The sequence below is a fragment of the Amblyomma mixtum genome, chromosome 3 (genome assembly GCF_055824585.1).
Source record: "Amblyomma mixtum isolate Tamu chromosome 3, ASM5582458v1, whole genome shotgun sequence".
Taxonomy (NCBI): Eukaryota; Metazoa; Arthropoda; class Arachnida; order Ixodida; family Ixodidae; genus Amblyomma; species Amblyomma mixtum.
This window is the reverse complement of record NC_143014.1, coordinates 323,947,171-323,969,884: the sequence shown is the minus strand read 5'-3', so window position 1 is coordinate 323,969,884 and position 22,714 is coordinate 323,947,171. Positions and strand designations below refer to the sequence as shown.

The 22,714-nt window shown below is 44.9% G+C and overlaps 1 protein-coding gene across 1 annotated transcript; it reads left to right on the top strand.

Annotated features, from left to right (window-relative positions):
* The first annotated feature begins 8,122 nt into the window (after window positions 1–8,122).
* Window positions 8,123–22,281, top strand: LOC149355792 (carboxy-terminal kinesin 2-like). Its single transcript, XM_089576189.1, has 5 exons — window positions 8,123–8,287; window positions 11,436–11,574; window positions 12,268–12,407; window positions 13,237–13,386; window positions 22,240–22,281. Exons 1-5 carry the CDS (start codon window positions 8,123–8,125, stop codon window positions 22,279–22,281), a joined length of 636 nt encoding a protein of 211 aa, XP_089432315.1.
* Window positions 22,282–22,714: the final 433 nt, after the last annotated feature.

The following is a 22,714-nucleotide window of genomic DNA, read 5'->3' as shown; positions in this document are numbered from 1 at the left end:
CGACCACAGAATGGTAAGGTCTCGTGTTAGCTTAGATTTGAAGAGGGAACGGAGGAAACTGGTGAAGCGAAAGGCTATTAACGAGTTAGCATTAAGAGGGAAGGTAGAGGAATTCAGACTGTCGCTGCAAAACAGATTTTCCACTTTAACTGAAGAAGACGACAGCAGTGTTGAAACAATGAATGATAATCTTACAGCTATCGTTACAGAGTGCGCCGCAGAAGTAGGTGGTAGGATGGCTCGACAGGATACCAGCAAGCTATCTCAGGAGACTAAAGATCTGATTAAGAAACGCCAAAGCATGAGGACTTCTAACTCCACAGACAGGATAGAACTAGCAGATCTATCGAAGTTAATAAATAAGCGCAAGGTAGCCGACATAAGAAAGTTTAACGTGGAGAAAATCGAGCATGCTCTAAGGAACGGAGGTAGCCTAAAATCAGTGAGGAGAAAACTGGGCATAGGTAAAAACCAGATGTATGCGCTAAAAGACAAACAGGGCAATGTCATCAGCAATATGGATAAGATAGTTGAATTAGCCAAAGAATTCTACACAAATCTATACAGTAGCGAATGTAATCATCAAGTTACTGAGGGAGGCAGTCGAGCACAGCAATGGGACATCCTGCCAGTAACGAAGGAGGAAGTAAAGAAAGCCTTAGGAGCAATGCAAAGAGGGAAAGCAGCTGGTGAGGATCAGGTAACAGCAGATTTGTTGAAGTATGGAGGAGAGATTGTGCTACAAAAACTAGCCACCCTGTATACGCAGTGCCTTGTGACCTCGAGAGTACCAGAAGCTTGGAAGAACGCTAACATTATCTTAATTCATAAGGAAGGAGACGTCAAGGACTTGAAGAATTACAGACCAATCAGCTTATTGTCCGTTGCCTACAAGGTATTTACTAAGGTAATCGCTAATAGAGTCAGGAAAACCTTGGACTTTAGTCAACCAAATGATCAGGCAGGCTTTCGTAAAGGATACTCGACAATAGACCACATTCACACTACCAATCAGGTGATAGAAAAATGCGCGGAATATAACCAACCCCTATATATAGCCTTCATTGATTACGAGAAAGCATTTGACTCAGTGGAAACCTCAGCTGTCATGCAGGCATTGCGGAATCAGGGTGTGGAAGAGTGTTATGTGAAAATATTGGAAGATATTTATAACGATTGCACAGCTACTATAGTTCTCCATAAAGTCAGCAATAAAATTCCAATACGGAAAGGTGTCAGGCAGGGAGACATGATCTCGCCAATGCTCTTCAATGCCTGCTTACAGGAGGTATTCCGGGGACTGGAATGGGAACAGTTAGGGATAAGAGTTAATGGAGAATACCTGAGTAATTTGCGATTCGCTGATGACATTGCCTTGCTAAGCCACTCAGGACAAGAACTCCAAAGCATGATCAACCAGTTAGACAGGCAGAGCAGAACGGTGGGGCTAAGAATTAACATGCAGAAAACCAAAGTAATGTTCAACAGCCTAGCAAGGGAACAGCAGTTCGCAATTGGTAGCGAGGTGCTGGAAGTAGTAAGAGAATATGTCTACTTAGGGCAGGTAGTGACCGCAGATCCGGATCATGAGAGGGAAATAACTAGAAGAATAAGAATGGGGTGGAGCGCATATAGCAGATTCTCTCAGATCATGATTGGTAGCTTACCAATATCCCTGAAGAGAAAAGTATACAACAGCTGTATCCTACCGGTACTCACCTATGGGGCAGAAACGTGAAGGCTAACAAAGAGGGTTCAGCTTAAGTTAAGAACAACGCAGCGAGCTATGGAAAGGAAAATGATAGGTGTAACGTTAAGAGATCGGAAGAGGGCGGAGTGGGTGAGGGAACAAACGCGGGTTAATGACATCTTAGTTGAAATCAAGAAGAAGAAATGCGCTTGGGCAGGGCATGTAATGCGAAGGCAAGATAACCGCTGGTCCTTAAGGGTAACGGAGTGGATTCCAAGAGAAAGCAAATGCAGCAGGGGACGGCAGAAAGTTAGGTGGTCGGATGAGATTAAGAAGTTTGAGGGGATACTGTGGCGGCAAGTGACAAAGGACAGGGTTAATTGGAGAGACATGGGAGAGGCCTTTGCCCTGCAGTGGGTGTAGTCAGGCTGATGATGATGATGACCAAATTAGGCTACCACGAAGAGATATTTAGCCATTCCAGTCATATGAAGATAACATGCAGGCCATAAAATATAAAAATTATTTTGTGTTTATGATTTGTCTGCACAAAAATTCAGGCAGCTTTTGTTTTCAAAAGTGATGGCACAAAGACATTGCAATATAATGCACATGTTGCTGTAGATAATGTATCATTTGGAGCTATACCAGGTGTTAGGGGAAAATGTATGAACAAAGAGTACAAAGGTGAGCAAGTTCGTCAGGGCAAGAGTGGCACACTCTAAAGCAAATGAATCAAAATATTAAGGCACACACTGCGTCAGATACAATACTTGTAAGTAAAGCTGCATAGAACTACAAGCGATAAAAGCCTCAGAAACGTGCCCCTAAGGGAGCAGCTGGACTGGTAGTTTTTTATTTGTCCCGCAGCACATTCCTCTAGTGCTGAGGCCTGCTCATATCTGTTTAAGTTAAGAATACAAGGGAAACAAGCAAACAAGTGTTTCAAAGAAGATAAAAATGTGCACTTAGGTTGTTCTTTAGGAAATTACCTGTCACTAATTGCAGCAATAAATACCTCGAGAAAGAAAATAAGTTATTTACACAGCTTATTACAAACCTTGATGGCACGGGAGAAAGGCAACATCAAATGCATCGGTTCAAGTAAAGCCAGGGGTCTTGTTAAGGTCACAGCAATATTTGTTGACTTAGGCTCAGCTAGTGTAATGCAATCAGTAACTGAACGTCGGCATGAATAAAAAAAACAATGCACCAATACTCAATTCCAAATGCATTTCAACTGTACAGTGCAGTCAGTTGTGACAAAGGGAGTGTGAAAAAAAACCTCAGCAATGCTCATGACATCGAATAAGCACCTTTCTTCTGTAGAGCTAAAATATAGCTTTGCAGGGTTTCATGTAATGCAAGGATAACCTGGTAAGGTATCAATTATTGATGCTAGCAACAAATATGCTTCTAAAGCAGAGTGCTCCACTTGAACGCCAATATTCAATTATGCATTGCCCGTTAGGCCATGCCTATCACATCACTGGTTCACTTCAAACATGCCATACCTTGTAAGAGGTAGGTACTGCTGAAGTAAACCTATAAAATTTATTTGCTGCTTTTAGACTGCTGTATAAAGGTCATGAAGCAGATAATTGTTTTAATTTGGTCTATACAGTGGTCAAGATTTCCAAGCACGAGAGGCATGAGGGAAAAAACTATAGAAAGCATTTCACACTATAACACAATGCACTTGACTAGGGGAGTGCTTTCATGACGCCCGCAATATCTTTTCCCTTTCTCTTGGTCCTCTTTTAAAAGAAAAAAAAACGAAAGAGAGAGGGAGCCTGGACCAGAAGATTTTTTGCAGGCTAAAAAAGACAAGGAAAATATACCCACTTGTCTACCTATCCTTTTACAAGTGGCACATGCTTGATATCCAGTGTCAATGGCTGATAGGCTGAACCAGCAGGTCTTGATGTCATTTGCCTCTGGTTGAGGTAGCATTGGCTCGATGACAGATGAAAGCTGGTGCAAAAGTAGCGTGATGATACCGGTGGAGCAGCTGTACAGGGCTTGACTGCGGGTGCATTTGAAGAAAGGCTGCATTAGAGCCATGCTTTCATAAACATCACAGAAGCCACATCCCATTAAAACCTCTAGCTGTTCAGTCCAATGTGTTCATGAGTGGAGGCTAATTATTAATTACCTATGCCTCCAATAGTTAGCAAAAAAATGGTTTACAAAGCTTGTCATACTTTTCTTAAAGTTATTATTCGCGAATCACGTTATACTTTTATCGCTTCAGACTGAAAATGGGGGAATGACATAAATGTAGTGAACGTAAAAAAATAAAATGACAACAAACCTTCCATTGTGCGATTACCTCAGCTGCACTGCAATGGAATGGTTCTGCTATTTTTAATCGTCGTTTCCTTGACCAGAACTATCAAGAAACACAGCACTTGATGTGACTGCGACGTAGAACGGGCAATGCTCCTCATCCAGTAAACACTCAGGCAGCAGAATCAAAAGACGCACGCCGCTACAAGCACTTTTCGTTCTTATGGTCTCCTTTTCACGCGCTGCTCCTGTTCAGTAGGAATAACGAATCAAGCAGCACCCCATAGTTCTCGGCGTGCAACCAAATTCTATCACATAACTCCTGCGCCGAGGAGCTGACGCAAACAGCGTGAGGCGGCGGGTTAAAAGTTGCATAGTTGGCAAGCGAGCGTGTCAGAACACCTTCTCTCTGCAAACGATCGCGTGGTGCCCGCATTTTGCACCTCACTGCGAACAAGACGTGAAGACCAACCCAAATGCATTCGCAGCCCTCAATCATACCCCCGACACATCGCAGAAGTCATTTTCCAGTTCTGTACTTACATTTGTCAACGTTCACGGCAAGCCGTTTCTTCTATCGGGCATCGGGCGCCGGCCGCTCTCGGCGTGGTTGCGTGCAGTACGTCAGAGCAGTTTTTGAGCACTGCGTGCGCGTAAGAACGTCTTCCGCAGCACTGGAGCCATCTGTCACCTTCCGAGTTCAGTCACACTACCACAACACTAACGAGGCCGCACATTTAACACAAACTAACTGAAGAAACGCACCCACATCACAACCGTCGCACCCCGCCAACAGAGTCGTTTCAGCGTCCTAAAAAAGATAGTGTAGCGCGCGGCCAACATGAGACTCGCAATCCGCCGCCAGCGAACGGAAAGGTGGCGCTAATGTCGCCTAACTTTACACGCGTTAAAAAAAGAATTGATAAAGCCCTTTTTGCCACAAACTTGTTGCATTAAACGACAAAATATTTTGTTTCAATTACAAAGTCAGCAAATTGGAATGATTGCGGTGAAAAAATGCGACTACTCACAAGCATCTGTTTCTGGCGGCGCTGCGAACGAAAGCTTGGAAAACCGGGCAGCATGCCGGGCAGCTACAGGCGACGCATCTGGGGCCAGGAAAGCCGCAGCCGCTGCACGGCTGCACTGTCTGCCTAGTTCTAAGGCTATAACTCAGCTCCCCGTAACTGCGTCGCAGAATAAGGAATGATGATGATGTTGCCAAACGCTACTGGTTTCGGTTTTTATTTTCGCATATTGTGTGGCTTAGCGTACTCTACACAGCTTGGCTCATGCGATTTAGTGTACGTGTGTGTACCTAGGGAACACGAGCGTTCGCACGCCGCTCTAGTGTGACGCGCGAAACTTTCAAGGCTGCGCTGCAGCATCGCCTCTGTTTTGTGTGTGTTTATATCACGTCATTGGACACCTTGCACGCTCTTTGCTCGAGCGAGCCCCTCCGACATTCGCGCTACCGTAGTCATTTTGTGTGCTTCCTTGATTGCTTTTAGCCTCTGCCTTATGCGGTCCTCGGCTCGGCCTCACGTCCGCTGATGGCAGTAAGAAAAGGCGAAGACTGAACACATGCTTTCGCGCGTCTACTCCGTATGACTACGTTAAAACCCAACACTTTATTCCAGGATTCCTTAGTCATTGCATTACGGGAAGATAGAAAATACAGCTCTCACCACGTTTTCCCTCGCCACAGCTTCGTACCGTGTTTGCGTTGAAGGAGATGCAAGTGAAGATGCGGAAGAGGCACTGCGCCTGTGTTTTAGCGGTGCTCAAAGTGGGGGCTGCTCTCACCCTAGCTTTTTCCATACTGGAAGCTCCTCTGTGGCTCAGTACTACCGAAAAATGTAACAAGTCAAGAATGAGGGCTTATAGTGCTCCAATTGCCGTGCACCTTCCTCATGCAAAGCCCTTGTTACCGCAGTTGAGTACAGCGGGCCGCTGTTACCTGTTTTGTTTCTCTATACTTCTCTTTATAGTATCGGCCGCCGAACATGAATAAAAATTAATATTGCCTTGCCTGAAATTTCGCATGTACAGTCGCTGAGGAACGAAGCAACTTGAGTTCTCGAAGCTGTAGGCCTGCACACGTCACACAGAATTTACTCAGAGCGCGAAGCGGTGCGGCCCTTTTCGCGCGGGGTTTTTCAGTCCCGTGCGATCAGCCATTGCTGGTCGCTCGAGGAGGAGGGTAGTGCGAGGGTTTAAATTGGGCGCTCCCACGTGGAGTGGCATAGTGTACCGGGCACTTTTGCATGGCGGGCAGTGTGCAGGGAAAGTGTGCTTGCGGTGCAGGTTCAGGAAGCTGGTGATATAATTTGGGCGCCATTTGGGCTAGCGAGAACGTGTTATTCAATGAGTGTGGAAACACATCGGTGCAATGCTAAACTTGAATTTTTTTGTAGCTCGCAACAATAATCCCTCTGAAACCTCAGAGCGAAACGTTCTTAATGCTAGTGTGTTTTAGCACCGTCGTACGGTACATCACTGTTCAACTGCACGTTAAAATATGACCTATCAAGAATTACAACAATATCAACACCAACGTGTTTCGAATTGGCAGAGTTGTTGTACAGCTCTGCTGAAATTCTTTGTTAGTTCTGAAATGTTAAATCTGTTTAATGACTGCCTGAGTACAGAATTTAAGGACGAATACGCAGCAGAAAGCATTATTTTCGTGTAGAATGAGCCATCAGCGAAACTGATTCGCTGTAACGAAGTCATCATTGCGCTTATGTAACACAATATGTCACTAGCTCCTATTTTTTTCTTAAAGTTCTTTTAATTTCCTTGAAGTGCAAGGCAATAATACTTGAGTATTCTATGAATTCATTCACTTTCTACCAAAATTATTTCGTTTGCTGGTAACTTTTTTCGTAGACTTTATACAATCAAAAATTGTCACTAAATGTCTTCAATTCAAGGCACGTTTCTGAATTTCGGGATAAATGTTCTGTTATGAACTTTGCCCTTTTCCCCGCACTCGAAAATGCGAAAGCAGTAAATCTAGTATTGAGAAAATTGAACTGAAATTTCTAAAAATCCACAGCGTGCTCGGCTATGGGAATGTGATTGCAAATTTTTGTTTCGTCTTCAAGGTTAGTTAAGTTGCCGGTTTGAAGTTGTCGGCTACAGTACTTGATTATTTTTGGCTTTTATTTGTTTATTCGCATCACCAAAATGCTTTCTCGGTTCGTAGTATATTTCTATTGACAGCAGTATATAAGCAGTAAGAAAATTGTGTGAACTTTCTATCAACAAATGTTGATAAAATATGCCCTAAGAAAATGTGACTGCAAATGTTTGTTTCGTGTTCAAGGTTGCTTTAGTTGCATTGACATGTTAGGCTAGAGTACTTAATTAATTTACGCATTTATTCTCATTATCAAACGTTCTGTCGGTGTCTATAGTATGTTTCTACTGACAGCAGTACATAGAAAGCAGTAAGGAAATTGTATGAACTTCCTATCAACGAATGGTAATAGAATATGCTTGGCTAAGGGAATGTGAGTGTAATGTTTGTTTCGTGTTCAAGGTTGTTTTCATAGCTTTGAAGTGTTCGCCTACAGTACATGATTTGAGGCATCTATTCGCATGACCAAAAATGTTTTGTCACTTTCTAGAGTATTTCTGCTCACAGCAGTCCGTAAAGAACATAAAGTATTAAAATTGAATATATCTTCTGTTTTAAAACGTTTTCCCATATCCTGATTACATTCCAAACGCATTTGCTGCGAATAATGTTGGTCGCTTTTCGATATAGTGAAATTGTTGACTAGCTGCAACAGATTCCACCATGCAATCAGGTAAGATGTCGTCACGATTATGCGAACAAGATAGCGTTAATCACCTCGAACACCATGCAGTTTCTTTATTTACTTCTCTCAACGTGTCAATCTGCACCCAGCTTTTCTAGTAACTTTCTATTGACAGGAGTACATACAAAGAAGTAACTTCTATCAACGTTGTATGAACAATTGTTGATAGAATGTAAAAGTTACTACAAGGTTACTAGAGTCAATAGAATGTTAATACAAATTCTAAAGAAAGTTGATATCCATTTTTGTAAGGGGTACCCCTCTTTGATTTCACAGTGATGATTGTTGTGGCTTGCCTTCCGTGCAGGACACCATGGTGGCCAGCTTTGTAGACGTGTACAACCAGACCCTGCACAACCTCCTGGTGCCTCCGTCCCAAGCAGATAAGGCACGGCCGCTGCCGCTCAAGATGAGCAGCAAGGATGGGCCCGTCAGGGTGGCGAGCCTGACTGAGGTGCCAGTCCAGTCAGCCCAACAGGTATGTTAATAAGTACCTTAACAGCGTGTAGGGAAAACTTCACTGACTGCTTGTATTGGCGGTGCTGTTTCACCCTGCATCTCATCGTTTGCGTGTGCATATATACTCTTCGTACAGTGTAGTACTCTACAATGATTGTGGGGCTTTTGGTCGCTTTTACCGGACAATATTCATTTTCCCCGACCGCCATTGCCCGTGGAAATGGACTGCGTACCCACCTCGTGCCGTGCATGTTAGGTGGTGATGGGCATACATCGCAGCATGCTAGAAAAGAATTAATTCGTGGCATGACCCGTGGCCATGTCCCTTATAAGGTGGTCATTGGTAATGCTGGGTGGGCTGCAGACATAACAGAAGCACGACTCTGGCACGCATCGAAAGCGCTTGTCTGCCCATAAACCGCTACAGCCATCTAAGGCTCGCATGCACCTTTTCGTGTGATAGGTCCAGTGCCCAGGCCAGCATGAAACTTTTCGTGTTATATGTGTAGTGCGCAGGCCCCCTTGATAGGTTCCATGTGTGCCATCTCTGTAGCCCGTTCTGCTCAGGTGGTGTGGGCTGGGCAGTTTTATTTTCTTCTTGCCCATTATACCCTTCGTGCCGCCTCTGTAGGAACAGTGTGGCCGCGACTCCTTTGGTCTTGATAAACTTGGCAAGGATTGTCTTGAGGTTTGGATGCACACCACGCTTCAGGCTGTGAAACAATCTCCTCTCACATGTTTGCCGTTCTGAGACTTTCTTCTGCTAGTTGCAAGTTCAGGGCTCATCCACGTCAATTTTGTTGCGGCTGCTCTGTTGCTAATTTTCAAGCTGGGAATCTGATCATCAATTTCTCTTTCACTTGAGTGGCTCCCACCGTGACACACTCATGACGCCTAAACAAGGCTGTCCAACACTGCAAAATGGCCTGCACAGAAAATGGCAGCCGAACTTTGAAGGTGCAACAGCGTTCTTGCACAGCGCTGCTCTTAGCATGGCAAGCATGGATGGAGTGGTCGAATAAACACATGCTTGTGAATTTGGCCTTGCTTCTCATTGACCCGTCATTGGTTTGACACGTGTCAATGTTTGAGTGGGGGAAAGCTAAGTAAAGGAGGCCGCGCTTTGCGATAAAGCCATTTGCCCCTCGAAAAAAAAATTCTTTAATAACCTGGACCCTCCACCATTTTTAAAGTCGTTTTTTTAATTTATTCCAATTTTTGTGCACATGGTTTGCGAGAAAACACGGTATCTCGGGTCTCGCAAGGTCAGAAAAATTGGTCGGGGACTTCAGTGCATGCTTATCACATCGTTTAACTTGCTTTTTTCTCATAAAACAGTCTGGCAGCAGACTTAAGAAAATTGCTCCATGCTCGATCGAGAAAATGAGGTGCAATATGACATGTCATAGCGTCAGCTCATGCTATGATGCAGTTGACTGAACGCTCTTGGGAAGAAATTTGAACGGGTGCTAATGAACCTGTTGTTTTCTAACGCTATGGTAAGAGATGTGTCGTGCATGGAAACGCAGGTTGCAAAGGGATAGTGGGACAGGCGAAGCTGTCCCACTGTTTTTTCGAGTTTGTGAACCATGTATCCTAAGCCACAGGGGACAAGAGAGAGAGAAAATGGTGACGGAAGGGAAATCCTTGGAACTCGCTTTGTGCAATGGCATAACGCAGCATATGGGTTGTGCTGTACATCTCGTGGCATTGTATTGCTTTCATGCCTTCGGATGACAATAGCTCCAGTGGGGCTGCAGTGCTGTGAAAGGTACACAAGAGTTCAGGGGGGCTACATCGCCTAGGGCACACTGCGCTCGGGGAAGAAGGGACTATGGCAGGGATGGACCTACCCCTGTTGGTGTCGCAGCTGTCGCTTTTCAAGAGATGTCTCGTCACATGTTTTCGGTTTTCCCTGATTTATATAGTACCAGCTTTGCTTGGAAAACTTCCCAATGGACATTTAAGCTCCCATGGGCGTCCTGCGGGTGTTCAGGATGTCTGCAGGACGTCCAAGGGGGGTTCAATGTCTACTGGGTCTCTGAGTAGCTTGGTTTTCTGCGTCCACATTCCATAACCTCTCTAGTGATTTAATTAATCAGCAAAAGTTTGTATCACCACGGAATTTTACTTAACCCCCTTCTTTTCGTGGCCGCATTTAGTGAAAAAACATGCGGTAAGTGATCCTTTCGGGGGAAATGTTTAAGGCTTCTGTTTCCTTTGCACAGAATATTTGTTATTTATACTTCTGTAGCTTCAAAAAAACCTGTACGGGGCATGCATTGAAATTTGTCATGCGTGCGAGCAGCAAGAACATTTCCCTCTTCAGACTGAAGCCTTGCTTGGTTTATTTTATTTGTGAGGATGCTGACAAGAGGTGCTTGTGCAGTGTGTGGGTCTAAATGTCTTGCAGTTCTGGTACAAAGAAGCCTCGTTAATTCAGTTTTAAAATGTCTCAATGATCCAACTGTCGAATTATTGAATGTGTCCTCAAACTTCCAAAAAGTGTGTGAAAGTAAAATTTATTTTTTTAAAAATGGCCAACGTCTATATTCTTTGAAAATGGTTATTTTTCGCAGTTGTGCCGAATGCTTTAATTCGTGCACGTTGTCGGGAGTGTTGATAGCAGAGCTTCATCATAAGTTGGCAAGGGTTTCCGCAGCTTCTTTCAGTGTGCAGTGTGGTAGCACATGAGCATCTTTGCATGTGTCGCCTCACATGAGGAGGCTTCACTGCACAAATAGCGAACAGCATGTGATGGGCACGGAGTTTCGGCGGGCTGAAAGAATGGAAATACCACATGTAGGAAATGAGAGCCGTATCGCGGTATCGACAGAGGCTTTCTGATTGTTGCCACGCCTGCCGTTGCATGCTCATAATAGGACCACGGGAGACAGTCTATTGTGCAGTTCAGGTCTGATAGGACAAGTATTTAGACGGTCGCATGTGTAGCAGGTCATACCACGATGCACCGTCACTTTGGATTCCTCTCTGAATTAACCGATGCCAGCTTAAGGGTGTCCGAATATATGAGCTTCTGACGCCATAGGCTCATAAGGGTGCTTGAGGTACTCCAGAGGCAGTCCTAATTTCCGAATTCCCGAGATAACGGGTGTCAAATTAAAGAGGTTTCACTGTACTCTCGTATCCGCTGCTTCTTTTCCCAGATCGGCCAGTTGCTGCGGTGTGCGCGGAAGAACCGGGCTGTGGCTGCCGCCAAGTGCAACGAGCGCTCATCCCGGTCCCACTCCGTCTTCCGCCTGGACATCACGGGCCACAACGCGCAAACACAGCTCGGCTGTCGAGGTCGGTGCATTGTTTGCTTTGGCATCTCCCAACAGGATTTCTTGTTGCAGTCAACAGAATGGGGTAGGGGACGCAAGGCTGGAAAATCGGCCATCAGACATGCAGTAGTCATAGGACAGTAGCATGCTGCTAGATTTTCCAGCTCCGCGACCATAGTCTGCCCTCTGCTGCATTAGTTTCCGCGCTCTGAACGGCACCCGCCTCTTCAGTTTTGAAGGCTCAGAAGAGGCCTTCAATTCCGTGCTTTAGAGCAGGTGTTGTCCATTGCCCTCCCAACTGCTTCCCGATTAGTGTGCCGCATATTCTGCTCACCTTTGTTAGTTCGAATTTCAATTCATTCAAACTGAATCAGCTTTTAATCTTCGCTGCAGTATGAACCAGGTTTTTACTATAATATAAATCAATTATTTTTTTTCTCTAGTTTTGTTCACTTTTTACAGCATCGAAAAGATGTCTCGCTGCAGTGGTGAGCATCGGAACCGCGGTGAGCCATTTCAAAACGAGCAGTATTCTACCTATGCTGAATGCAGAAGCTGCCATCTTGGCTACTTTCTACAGCACTCCAAATCGTTAAAATTGCCAGTATTTTTACTTGGCATTGAAATATAGAGCTGTAGGTGGTTAAGCTATTACGCGCGTGGTGCTTACCATTGGAAAGTACTTTACTTGGCATGTACTGGTGTGACTGCACAGGGCGGCTGAACCTGGTGGACCTGGCAGGCAGCGAGCGGCTGTCGGAGTCACAGTCGGCAGGGACGCGCCTGCGGGAGGCCCAGAACATCAACCGCTCCCTGGCAAACCTTGGCAATGTAATTGTGACGTTCTCCAACCGGGTGGGTGCTCCACTACCTTTAGAGCATGGTGGTGGGTTTTCGTAGGTCATCCAGTACAGCAGTTTGGAAGGTTCTTTAGCTGCAGTATTTCTCCAGTCCTTTCAGCCGGGTTGTTTCAATCCTCTACCATTGTCGAGCGATTGCTGCTAGCCATCGGCCCTCGTGTCGCGGGCTGGGCTGCCATATTGGGGTCAGTACCAGGGATAGCTTTGTAGCACAACATTGCGCCTCGCCCTTGATTTGAATTCACCCGTTTGTCACCCCGATGTTTGGACTGTGCAGTTTGTTAATACGCTCACTTTTGTACAATGTTTATACGATTTTAAGTCAACACCCTCCATACCACTTCTCAGGAGCCTGTGGGCGCACTCCACAATGAAAATGTATTAGTCACTGGACTCGTCGTCCACAAATGTGCCATCGACCTCACTAGCGCACCTCTCATCTTAGCTGCTGCCGTTTCGCAACACGTCATTCTGACATCGTCCAGTGAAAACCCATGCGTCTTCGTCCCGCAAAAGTCCACATTTTGAAAACAGGTGCACCAACGATGCTCCGACTGCAGAATTTCAAGTTAAAAAAAAAACTAGGTAGATTTACACTCATACATATATAGTAGTAGTGTATATGACCCTTGTGTGAATATGCCAATCTACCTGATTACATCAGATTTACTCACTCAGTCGTTGCTATCCTGTATAGGTGCATAAAACGCTCCCTATGTCAACTTTTTCGTGCAAAGCTTATTCCATTACTCTGTCCCTGAAGGACTGATCCTGATGCGCTGTTAATTTTGCTTTTCTCGCCGCGGACTGTGTCGTTCATACAGGCTGACCATGTGCCATACCGGAACTCCAAGCTGACACAGCTCCCCATGGACAGCCTGGACGGCAACAGAAAGACACTAATCCTGCTCAACATCTCGCCGCGGGAAGGAAACATAAGGGAGACCATCAACTGGCTCCGGTTTGCCACAACGGTGAGCACACTGTTGTCTGTGCTCCAATGGCAAACAACGCCTCTCTCAAAATCGTTGCCACGTATTTGATTATTTCAACCTCAAGATTTCTGCTTCACTCTGCGTAATCGTATATGTTTTGTTTTTGCATGCTATCATTCAGCTAAGCAATTGCAGGTAGTTTTTTTTTTCAGAACATGGCTCTTTTTTCTCAATTTATGCTTTCTTCAGCTTACTCACACCAGCCTTTTTCTCCGTAAACAGTGATAACTGCAACAAAGAAGTGACACTCTTTATGGCTTAACACGGCATGTTAACAGGTAACTACGATTTCCAGTCCTGTAGACCATTATTTTCTTGAATTCTCGTCAGTGCAGCTTGTAGGCGTACTTTAGTCCTGAGCATTTACTGCACAGCATGCTCGTCCACACTATGCAGTGCGCTTTTCTTTTCCGCAGGCTTTGAGAACTTTCTCAAACTGTAGTACCACAGCTCGTCACAGTGCAGTGGTGCTTCAGTTGCCTTATCTTTGTTTGCGCATTTGGAGATATTCGAAGCTATCTTGTTGTGCTGGATTGTTACAGTTGGGAATCAAAGGCGACACAGGATATGAGATTCTGGTTTCAGGTCGCTGCTGTTTTGGGAGCAAATGCTTGCATAAACAGCAAGAATGCAGTGACATCCAGAAAACTAGCTTTTTGTCTATGTTCATTGGCTGTGGAAAAATGGACCTCTTAAATATGCGGCAGTTGTATGCAATGGCTGCTTCTTTTCTACCGCGTTGTATGGTGGCAGTGAGAGCTAAGATAAGTGCTGACACTGTGGCTAGGTGGTAAAAACTTGTTGTTCATGGGGATTATAAATGGCGAACACTGGGCGCATATGGTACTTCCCAGTGCAGTTTTGTTGAAGCATCTTAGTCTGATCATAAGGTATGGTACAGTGGAAACGCGCTGCTGTGTATCCGGGTATTGAGTTTTCCCGGCTGCTTTGTTTTCGTGAGCCAGTCCTGGTCAAGGTTCCGGTGAAAAAACATGCAATATAGACTGAGCTGTTACGTCACCGTTGTGACAACGTTCCGTGCATGCTACGTTGCAATGGTGCTTTATTCGTGCAGGCATTTTAACAGCCTACGTTTAGCGCGTGCAAAAGTGGGCCAAACCGGCCGAAGTGCTCCGTTGCACCCTCACCGACACCGCCAACCACATTTATGGGCGCCGTAAATCTTGTTGTGGCTGGTGGGGGAGTTCTATCGGTGGTGTCACATGAATGTGAAAGATTGAAGGTTCGAAAACGAAACAATGACACTGCACGCACAGTGCAGGCAGTGCTGTGCAATGCTGTGGGAGATATAGTGGAATGGGTGGATGCCGAGGCATGCTTCTGTCATGTACGTTTACCGTGTCACCTGAGGCTTAGAAATTGGGTAAGAGTAGACCGCAGTAGTATTTTTGGGTCCATTCGCATCGTCTACTCAGTTACCTTATTCCCAGTTAGCATACTCAGCGACATGTACTGATGCGTAGATGAGGAATTGTGACACTTCGTGCAGTTGCTGGTCACAATACAGTCACTACGTCCACCTTTGTTCAGCGCGATCCGACCAGCGTTCATGGCCTATGGGTAGCGTGCCGGTCTCGCTGTTCAAAGGTTCTGTGTTCGATTCGAAGTTTTGTTTTCAGCTCAATATAAATTCTTTGCTTCCATCGTGAATTTTTGCTCACAACCAATGACTGAAGACAACATCGGCTTTTCGGTACCCTTAACATTAAAGTGTGGAAAAAATTTCTAGGTTCCAGTAGACGAGGAGTTTATGTTTAAACATACCTGCCAGCTCTTCTGAATTTTTACCCGTGGTACGATTTTACGAATCTGGCCTGAAATATTACGGAAAATGAATTTTATTTGCCATAAACATTTAAAATTCTGTAAAAAACAGATGCCGGTGGCAGCGCCGCCGTGAGAGAGGGATATGTATACCATCTGGGAAATTATCAGCAGCAGCAGCACCAACAGCTGGAACACTCTACAGTAACGCACAGTTAATTCTTCTCAACTCCAGTATTTGCTGAAATCTAGGCCGGCCTTCATTCTATGCTGACACCCGAAAATTGAGGGCCGAAAAAACTTTCCTCGAGTGTAAGCCGGCTGCAAAAATGTTTTTTTTCCGTTGTCCCATGAAAAGTGTAACAGCGGGGCTGTGTACTGTATGTCTCGTACATTTATTGCTCTCCATATTGTATCTAGCCATTTTCACCAAAGCTTTAGTGTTGGGAATGGTGGCCAGGTCGGCACCCATGAAATACGGCACATTCGCACTGCAGGAATTTGGCATGCCTATGGCCCACCACGCCTTAATCCAGAAGTTGTAACCGGAGGAAACCATTTTCAGTGATGAACCCCACTCGGATTGTTGCATACACTTGCACAGTGGGGCTCAAGAGGTGAATTCGCAATGCTGCTCTTGCAGTTAGCTGTTTCGATTTTTAATGTGAAAGCTTTTTTTGTCTACAGCCAAGATGTCGAACCGGAGCCGAACCAAACCCAGATTTTTTTTACCATCTTGGAACTGAATCCGAACCGGAACGATTAAAAGGAACTGTTCGAAACTGGTTTGGGAATCGGTTCAGTCCTACCTTTTTACGCGAGCAGGGTGTGTTGCTGGGCAAGTTGGTTTGACATCCTCAACATGCAGCGCTCACAGACGAGGGACGAAGGAGGGACGACACACACGGCGGGCTGATTGCGCCCTGTGTGTGTCGTCCCTCCTTCGTCCCTTGTCTCTCAGCGCTGCATGTTCAGGCTACCTTTTTACAGCACGAGATATTCAATTTTTAGGACAAAATGCCATGTTCTAGCACGTAGATTTACCCACAGAAAGCTCTCTGCGCTACACATTGCAAAAATGGCACCCTGTCTACGAGAACAAAATTGAAGGAAGGCTGGTATCGAGGAATCGGAACTTCTGTCATGCACTTTTAACAATTCTGAAGCACTGTACATAAGACTGATGCGACGTATTAAGTTTCTTAGACCCTCCTCCTTTTACATATTTGCATGTAGTTTTAATGAAATAGTTAGCACTGCTCTAACTCGCAAAGTACCTAATGAGAATGGCCCGCTTTCATTGTGTCATGTACTATAAATATGTGAAACATGGGCGCAACGACCCAGCCATGTTGCGCAACATTTAGTTTCTGAGGCATTCGTTATATCAGACAGCAGGTACTAAATAGAACCCCTAACGATGGCTCAGTGGCTGCGGCTCTCGGCTGTCGATCCCAAGGTCGTGAGCTCGCTCCTGGCCACGGCGACCACATTTCGATTGCGGCAGAATTTATTAAATGCGTGCGTGCTGTTTTTTTTTTATATAATCGGAACATTCTTTGTTGCACGCGACGCAGATATGCAAGGAAAGGCAGCTTTGCTGCAGCGGTAGGGATATTCAAGAGAAAAAAAATTGAATGGCGATTACACAAAAGGGGTAGTGTCAAAAATCACGGGCTCACTGGCACGCGATAGTGGTTACGATCAGAAATGTGCTACTGCAGGGAAATGTCATTGCAATGAAACGATTTTCATGCTCTGCAGACGCGCTGAAATTGTTCTGCTTACAAAAAAAATTCAGGGGGGCACTTGTTGACCTAATGTGCGGTGAGGCGAAAGCCTTAAGCGCAGTGTTGCTCCTTGTGTCACTAATGTGTAGTGAAGATGTTAAGCTTCGCCTGTAAGAGTGGAACGCGACAGCGTTTTGCAACGCTGCCAGGGAGTCCACAGAACGCCATCGCTTATTCGGCTGTACGCCTTGCTCGTCGGCAAATTGGTTATTGAGGAAAGGAAATCTATGTCTCGCATATCTCGGTGGCCGCCTGAACCTCGCCGTAACGGCAAGAGAGGAATATGGGAGTGAACGAAGGCAGTGTATTCACTAGACGCGCCTTTGTTCATTCCAAACCATAGAGCTGGCATGGCGGAGCGGTTAGCGTACTGGTCTCGCACTCCGAAGACTCTGCTTCGATTCCACAACTCGACCAATTTCCTACTCGGTTTTATTTATTTATCTAGTCTGACTAGAAAGGTTAATTAGGCTAATTGGTTTATGAACTAAATAACTAAAGTGAGCCCCACTTACGTGGAGCATCACTATACGATCTCTTTAATTGGTTGCATGGCTACAAGCCTAATCACAATTGTTTCCCCTCTGAAATTCGTGCACTGTGACGCCACGACGATTTGTACCAATTGAAACAAGGTTAGTGTAGCTACGGTTGACGGCGGCCACCCAGAGTATGGCTTTGTCTGTCGGAGTGTTGCTTTCGGAACAAAAAAACAAACAAATAGATGCCAATAGCTAGAGGCTGGCTTTCTTGCCCTATTCTCGGACTGGTGGGTCTTGAAATCTCTCGGGCGTCTTATATCTGCCTCTCACTGTCGCACTTCCGGTTCTTGCTGTGCGAGATGAAAGCCTCATGCTTGTTGGCGTTCTTTCGTGAAACGATTGGGCTACGGCATGCGTGGAGCATTCAGAGAAATCTGCCTCGACTACATCTGCTTTCATTCGAAGGGAGGTTGAAGGCTGGTGAAAGTGCATTTTTACCAGTGAGTGCCCGGATGAGAGCTTAAGTGTACTCATGCACACACGCGCGCCACGGTTATTTTTGAGAAAGGAGGCTATGCTGCTACCGCAGTAAAAAAATATATTGGTGGCGGTTTAACATAATTAAGGAGAGAAGACATGCGAAAGCAGGTGTTTGTGCTTCAATGGAGGGGACACTTGCACCCCACCTTATGGGTATGACGGACATAGCTTTAGTAGGTCAGTGTTCATATATGCAGAATTGGCCCTTCTCTACTGAGCATTCATAGATGGCAGCGAGTCCTCACACCATGCACTATCAGCGCAGTGGCGCAGCAGTCAACAGATGCGCCATTGCACTGATAGGTGGCTGCGCCTGTCACAGACACCCGTAGGGACTTTGGAACCTGTGTTGTTCTTTCCGAGAAACCCCTCGTGACCAATCGTTAATTTAACTTAACTTTTAATTTTAAGTACGTGCTGTGGATCCGCAGCAGCTGTGGTGGCAGCAGCCGTAGTGCGTACTGGTGGTCAGTTCAGCAAAAACTTTGTTAAAATAAAGATTGGGGGGGGGCGGATGCGTCGGTTTGCAATCGTGCAAATACAGTATTGGTCACAGTGCCTAGTTCGAGGTGCGCCTATTTGCGCGGAAATAAAAAAAAAATCTGGTTTTTCGCGACCAAACTTGGGGTGCGCCTATTATGCGAGTAAATACGGTACTCCGGCCACATATCATAATTTCGGGAGGCGCACACGTCAAGAAAAGGCAACCAATCAGGAGATTGGACTTTATAAGCATACACCTCTTGTGTTAGAATGCACTGTTGTCTGAAGAGTGACCTCATTGAACACGGCGGTACTGCGTGTTTAGCCATCACACGGCTTTTCCACCCGCTTAAGATTTCTGTTAACACGGAAAGTTCGCACAGAATTCCGGAGCCTTTCATCAGAGCCAGAAATCTTAGCGTAAGGCACGATCGCAATGTATTTTTGAAATGTTGACTGAGGTATGTCCCTAAAAAAAAGAACATCACCACCAAAAAAAATTATTTCATTGCTCACTATAGTTTCTTGTTTCTTGCACAGATACCAAATCACTCATCACAGCACAAACGTCCCCTTGATATGAAGGCACGCCCTAACTCGTAAAGGCCACGTTTGCAATGTAGGGAAGGTTTTTGTGGGTAATTTAATCTACATCTGCTGAACTCGCTTCAGTACAATGTTGTCAATGAAGGTTATAGGTAATGCTGCAGTGTGTGAGTAGATGATGTAATAACCAAGCAGAGCCTTTGTCCTCTGCCTTCTGGAGAGACCGTAAGGTATTCTAAGGGAAAGCGATCAGTGAGGGCAACCTTCTATCGCGACCATGTCCAGAAAAGACACATATGCGCTTAGCCGCCTATTGAGCATAGCTGCCAGGAAAGGGTTGTCTGTGGTTAAGAACAAAAAAAAACTGCACCTAAGTCTCGTTGCATGCGGAAATGTGGAAGAATTTCTAGTCCCTTTACCACCTGTGCTACTCAGTGATGTACCTAATCATTGTTTGCAATTATAAATTAATGTATTGTTGGTTAATTATTTGATATTAGTTATTGTTAACTATTTTAATCAATTACTTTAAGTGACTACTTAATTTGGTATATAGTGGAGCATTTAATTAGTTTCATTAAATATTTATTGATTATTTTTCTTTGTGATCTTTATGCTTCATTCAATTCTGGACGAATTACTAGCAATACTCCAATTTCATAAATTACTCAGAGTAATTAGCTAAAATAATTGCCTTATTAGTTAAATAACTATCTTATTAAGTACTTCAGTCATTTAAACTTTCCATTCAGTCGATATTAAAAATTACAAATCATAAGTACCTTCTTACTAGATGAACGACAGTTCACTCTCTCCACAGCCCGTGGTGACACATCCTGTCCACGCCACACATGAGGCAAGAAATCCTTTCTGATTAAAAACCCCGAAACAAGTTGCTAAAGAAGAGTGCACAACAGATTCACCAGACTTAATCAAGGGAGCAACAAATTCTGTCGACGCACAAGCTCCCTTTGGTAACACCCCAGAAAAGTCCCAAAACAGTATCGCAGCGCTTCGTCGCAACGAAAGTGTTGCGTATATGTGTCCGTGCAGGGACGACGTGCTCCCAACCCATCCAAGCCTGCTTTTTGTTTTTTTCCGGTACCCTTTCCATCATAACACGAGTATACGGTATGTCATCGTTGACCAAAGTCTTAAATTTAAACTGTACTTGAGAGAAGCGACGATCAGCTGCGTTTTTGAACATACTGCTGAGCTATAGGGCCCGAGATATATAACTCAAATTACAAAGACAATGTTGAACAGGTTATTTAAATAAAATATCTTCGGTAAGCTCTTGGCTGTTAGGGAGAGCCAGTGTTCCCTCCTGTTAGAGGCTGGGAACAGCTTGCAAGATGGAAAGGTGTCTATCTGTATGCGTAAAGCTGCCGGCGTACAAGACAGCTTCCTTCGTGAATAGTGTGTGGTAACCTAAATGGTGCATGCGGTGATACTGTCGTCGCCCGCCTAGGTACTCTGCTTAGGCGAAACTCTGACTGACACTAGCTTCAGAGGTGACTTATTACTCGCGAGACGAGCCTCTGAAACTGCTTAAAGTAGAAGGTTTTATAAAGGCAAAATCCATCTGCGTTTGCCTTATGTACGTGTGCCTCATAAGATGAATTCAAGCATATTCAAGCATTCAAGCATAAATTTACAATAATTCTCAGTTCATCTATTTTTGCCACCGAGAGTAAATTAAAAAGAGTAAAAGTGAAAATGTCTCGCAACATGCAAATTTTGCATCTTTCAATTTATATGCGAATGCCACAGACGAAAGTAAACAGCATAACAAGTTTCATAAAACCCCAGTAAAACGGCGAGTTGAGCGAGTTGGTACATCTTGAGAAAGAAACAGCGCAGGAACAGGGACACAAGAAAAGAAGACGACGGGACAGGCGCTGACTAGCAACTGAAGAGTTATTGCGCGGAACGCGAAAAAATATACTCATCAAACAACCAGGAGCACGCATGATCGACGCCAACAACACTGATAAGATGTTACAATCAGCCATGATCTTCAACAAACGATATCTCACAGTCATGAACGAGGACGGATGGGGTGCTTACGCATGTGTCGTGGTTTTTATGAATAAGAAATGCTTCGCTAATATTACTAGTTAAGCTATCTTTGTGATTGTACAAGACCTTTGTGTCGTTAAAAATTGGAAAACATTGTTGGGCAGCAGGCGCGGAGGGGTTACTACCACATTCTCTGTAGTGCAAGGCTAGGTTCGAGAAAGGGGCCCCTTTTAAAGAGGTGTTACGTTCACGCAGGCGGGAATTTAGGCATCTTCCCGTCTGGCCTATATAGTTCTTTCCGCATGTTTTTCATATTCAGAAAAACCACGACACATGCGTAAGCACCCCATCCGTCCTTGTTCATGACTGTGAGATATCGTTTCTTGAAGATCATAGCTGATTGTAACATCTTATCAGTGTTGTTGGCGTCGATTATGCGTGCTCCTGGTTGTTTGTAGAGTATATTTTTTCGTGTTCCGTGCTATAAACCTTCAGTTGCAAGTCAGCGCCTGTCCCGTCGTCTTCTTTTCCTGTGTCCCTGTTCCTGCGTTGTTTTTTTCTTTCATAAAACCCATTACTCTTTTTTCAGAATTGTTCTTGATTCAGAATGTTTTTTTTGTCCTGAACCCATTTGAACCACCTGGAACTGGTTCAATCAAGTCCGAACCAGCTCGAACCTGAAAGGAATGTTGCTCAGGAGCTGAACCCAAAACTGAGTGCGACAGGCATGAACCCGAACCGAACCTGAAAAATTCCAGTTCAACACCCTAGGTACACCATGTCGGCTGGATCGTGTGCGCACAAAAATAACTATTGAAAAAAGAAATCTGCCGGACTGTGGTTCGAACCCACGCCTTCTGTATGCCAGGCGGGCAAGCAACGCATACGCCACGAAGTGTCGATGGTTGAAGCGTGTTAGAGGAGCATGAAGTGAACAGGGTGTGTTCTGCGCGACAGTAAAGTGTGTTGGGGGTGTGTAGTTACAAAAAAGAATAGTTGTCGATGTCCTCCAAGGGTGACGTGATAAGTGACATACCACAACGGTAATTTCCAAATTAAAAACGTTTCTGACGTCCAAACGCAAATGCTTAGCATTTCGCCAATGCAGCTGACTGCAGTGATCTATAATATTCGTATGGAGGGGGTCTTGTTGATGTCCCCACCCTTTTTTTTTTCTTTTGCAGGTCAACCACTGCCAGATTGGCACAGCGTGCAAGAACCTTTGAGGGCTCGGCAAAATGGGACGAGGCATTCTTGCTGCGATCATTTTATCTGTAATTATCTAATTTTATATAACATTCTTTTACTTTTAACAAGTGATGCAGTCACCCAGCTTGCCTAGCAACGTGTGCTTTTGCAATCGACACTATTGTGAGCAATGGAGAGCCAAGATTCAGCGACTGCAATGCAAAGACTGCTGGAGACTTTAGAATTGCAAGAGCTACTGGCAGGAGGACATCGGAAGGTGCTGTACAGTAAGAAGACACCCCTGACGATAGTACTTGTACACTGAGGCACAAAATTGTGCTGTGTTCATTTTGAAGTGTTTGTGCTGAGGTTACTGGTCCCGATGAAGAACTGACATTGTGTTGGAGTTCTGTGAGCAGGTTGTAATTTAGTACTTGGCCGATGTATGCGTCATGACGTGTGCAGCAAAAC

Coding starts and splice junctions, on each gene's coding strand:
- LOC149355792 (XM_089576189.1), top strand. CDS start 8,123: ATGGTGGCCAGCTTTGTAGACGTGTACAACCAGACCCTGCACAACCTC. Junction 11,575..12,267: donor AACACAGCTCGGCTGTCGAG/GTCGGTGCATTG, acceptor GTGACTGCACAG/GGCGGCTGAACCTGGTGGAC. Junction 13,387..22,239: donor GGCTCCGGTTTGCCACAACG/GTGAGCACACTG, acceptor TTTCTTTTGCAG/GTCAACCACTGCCAGATTGG.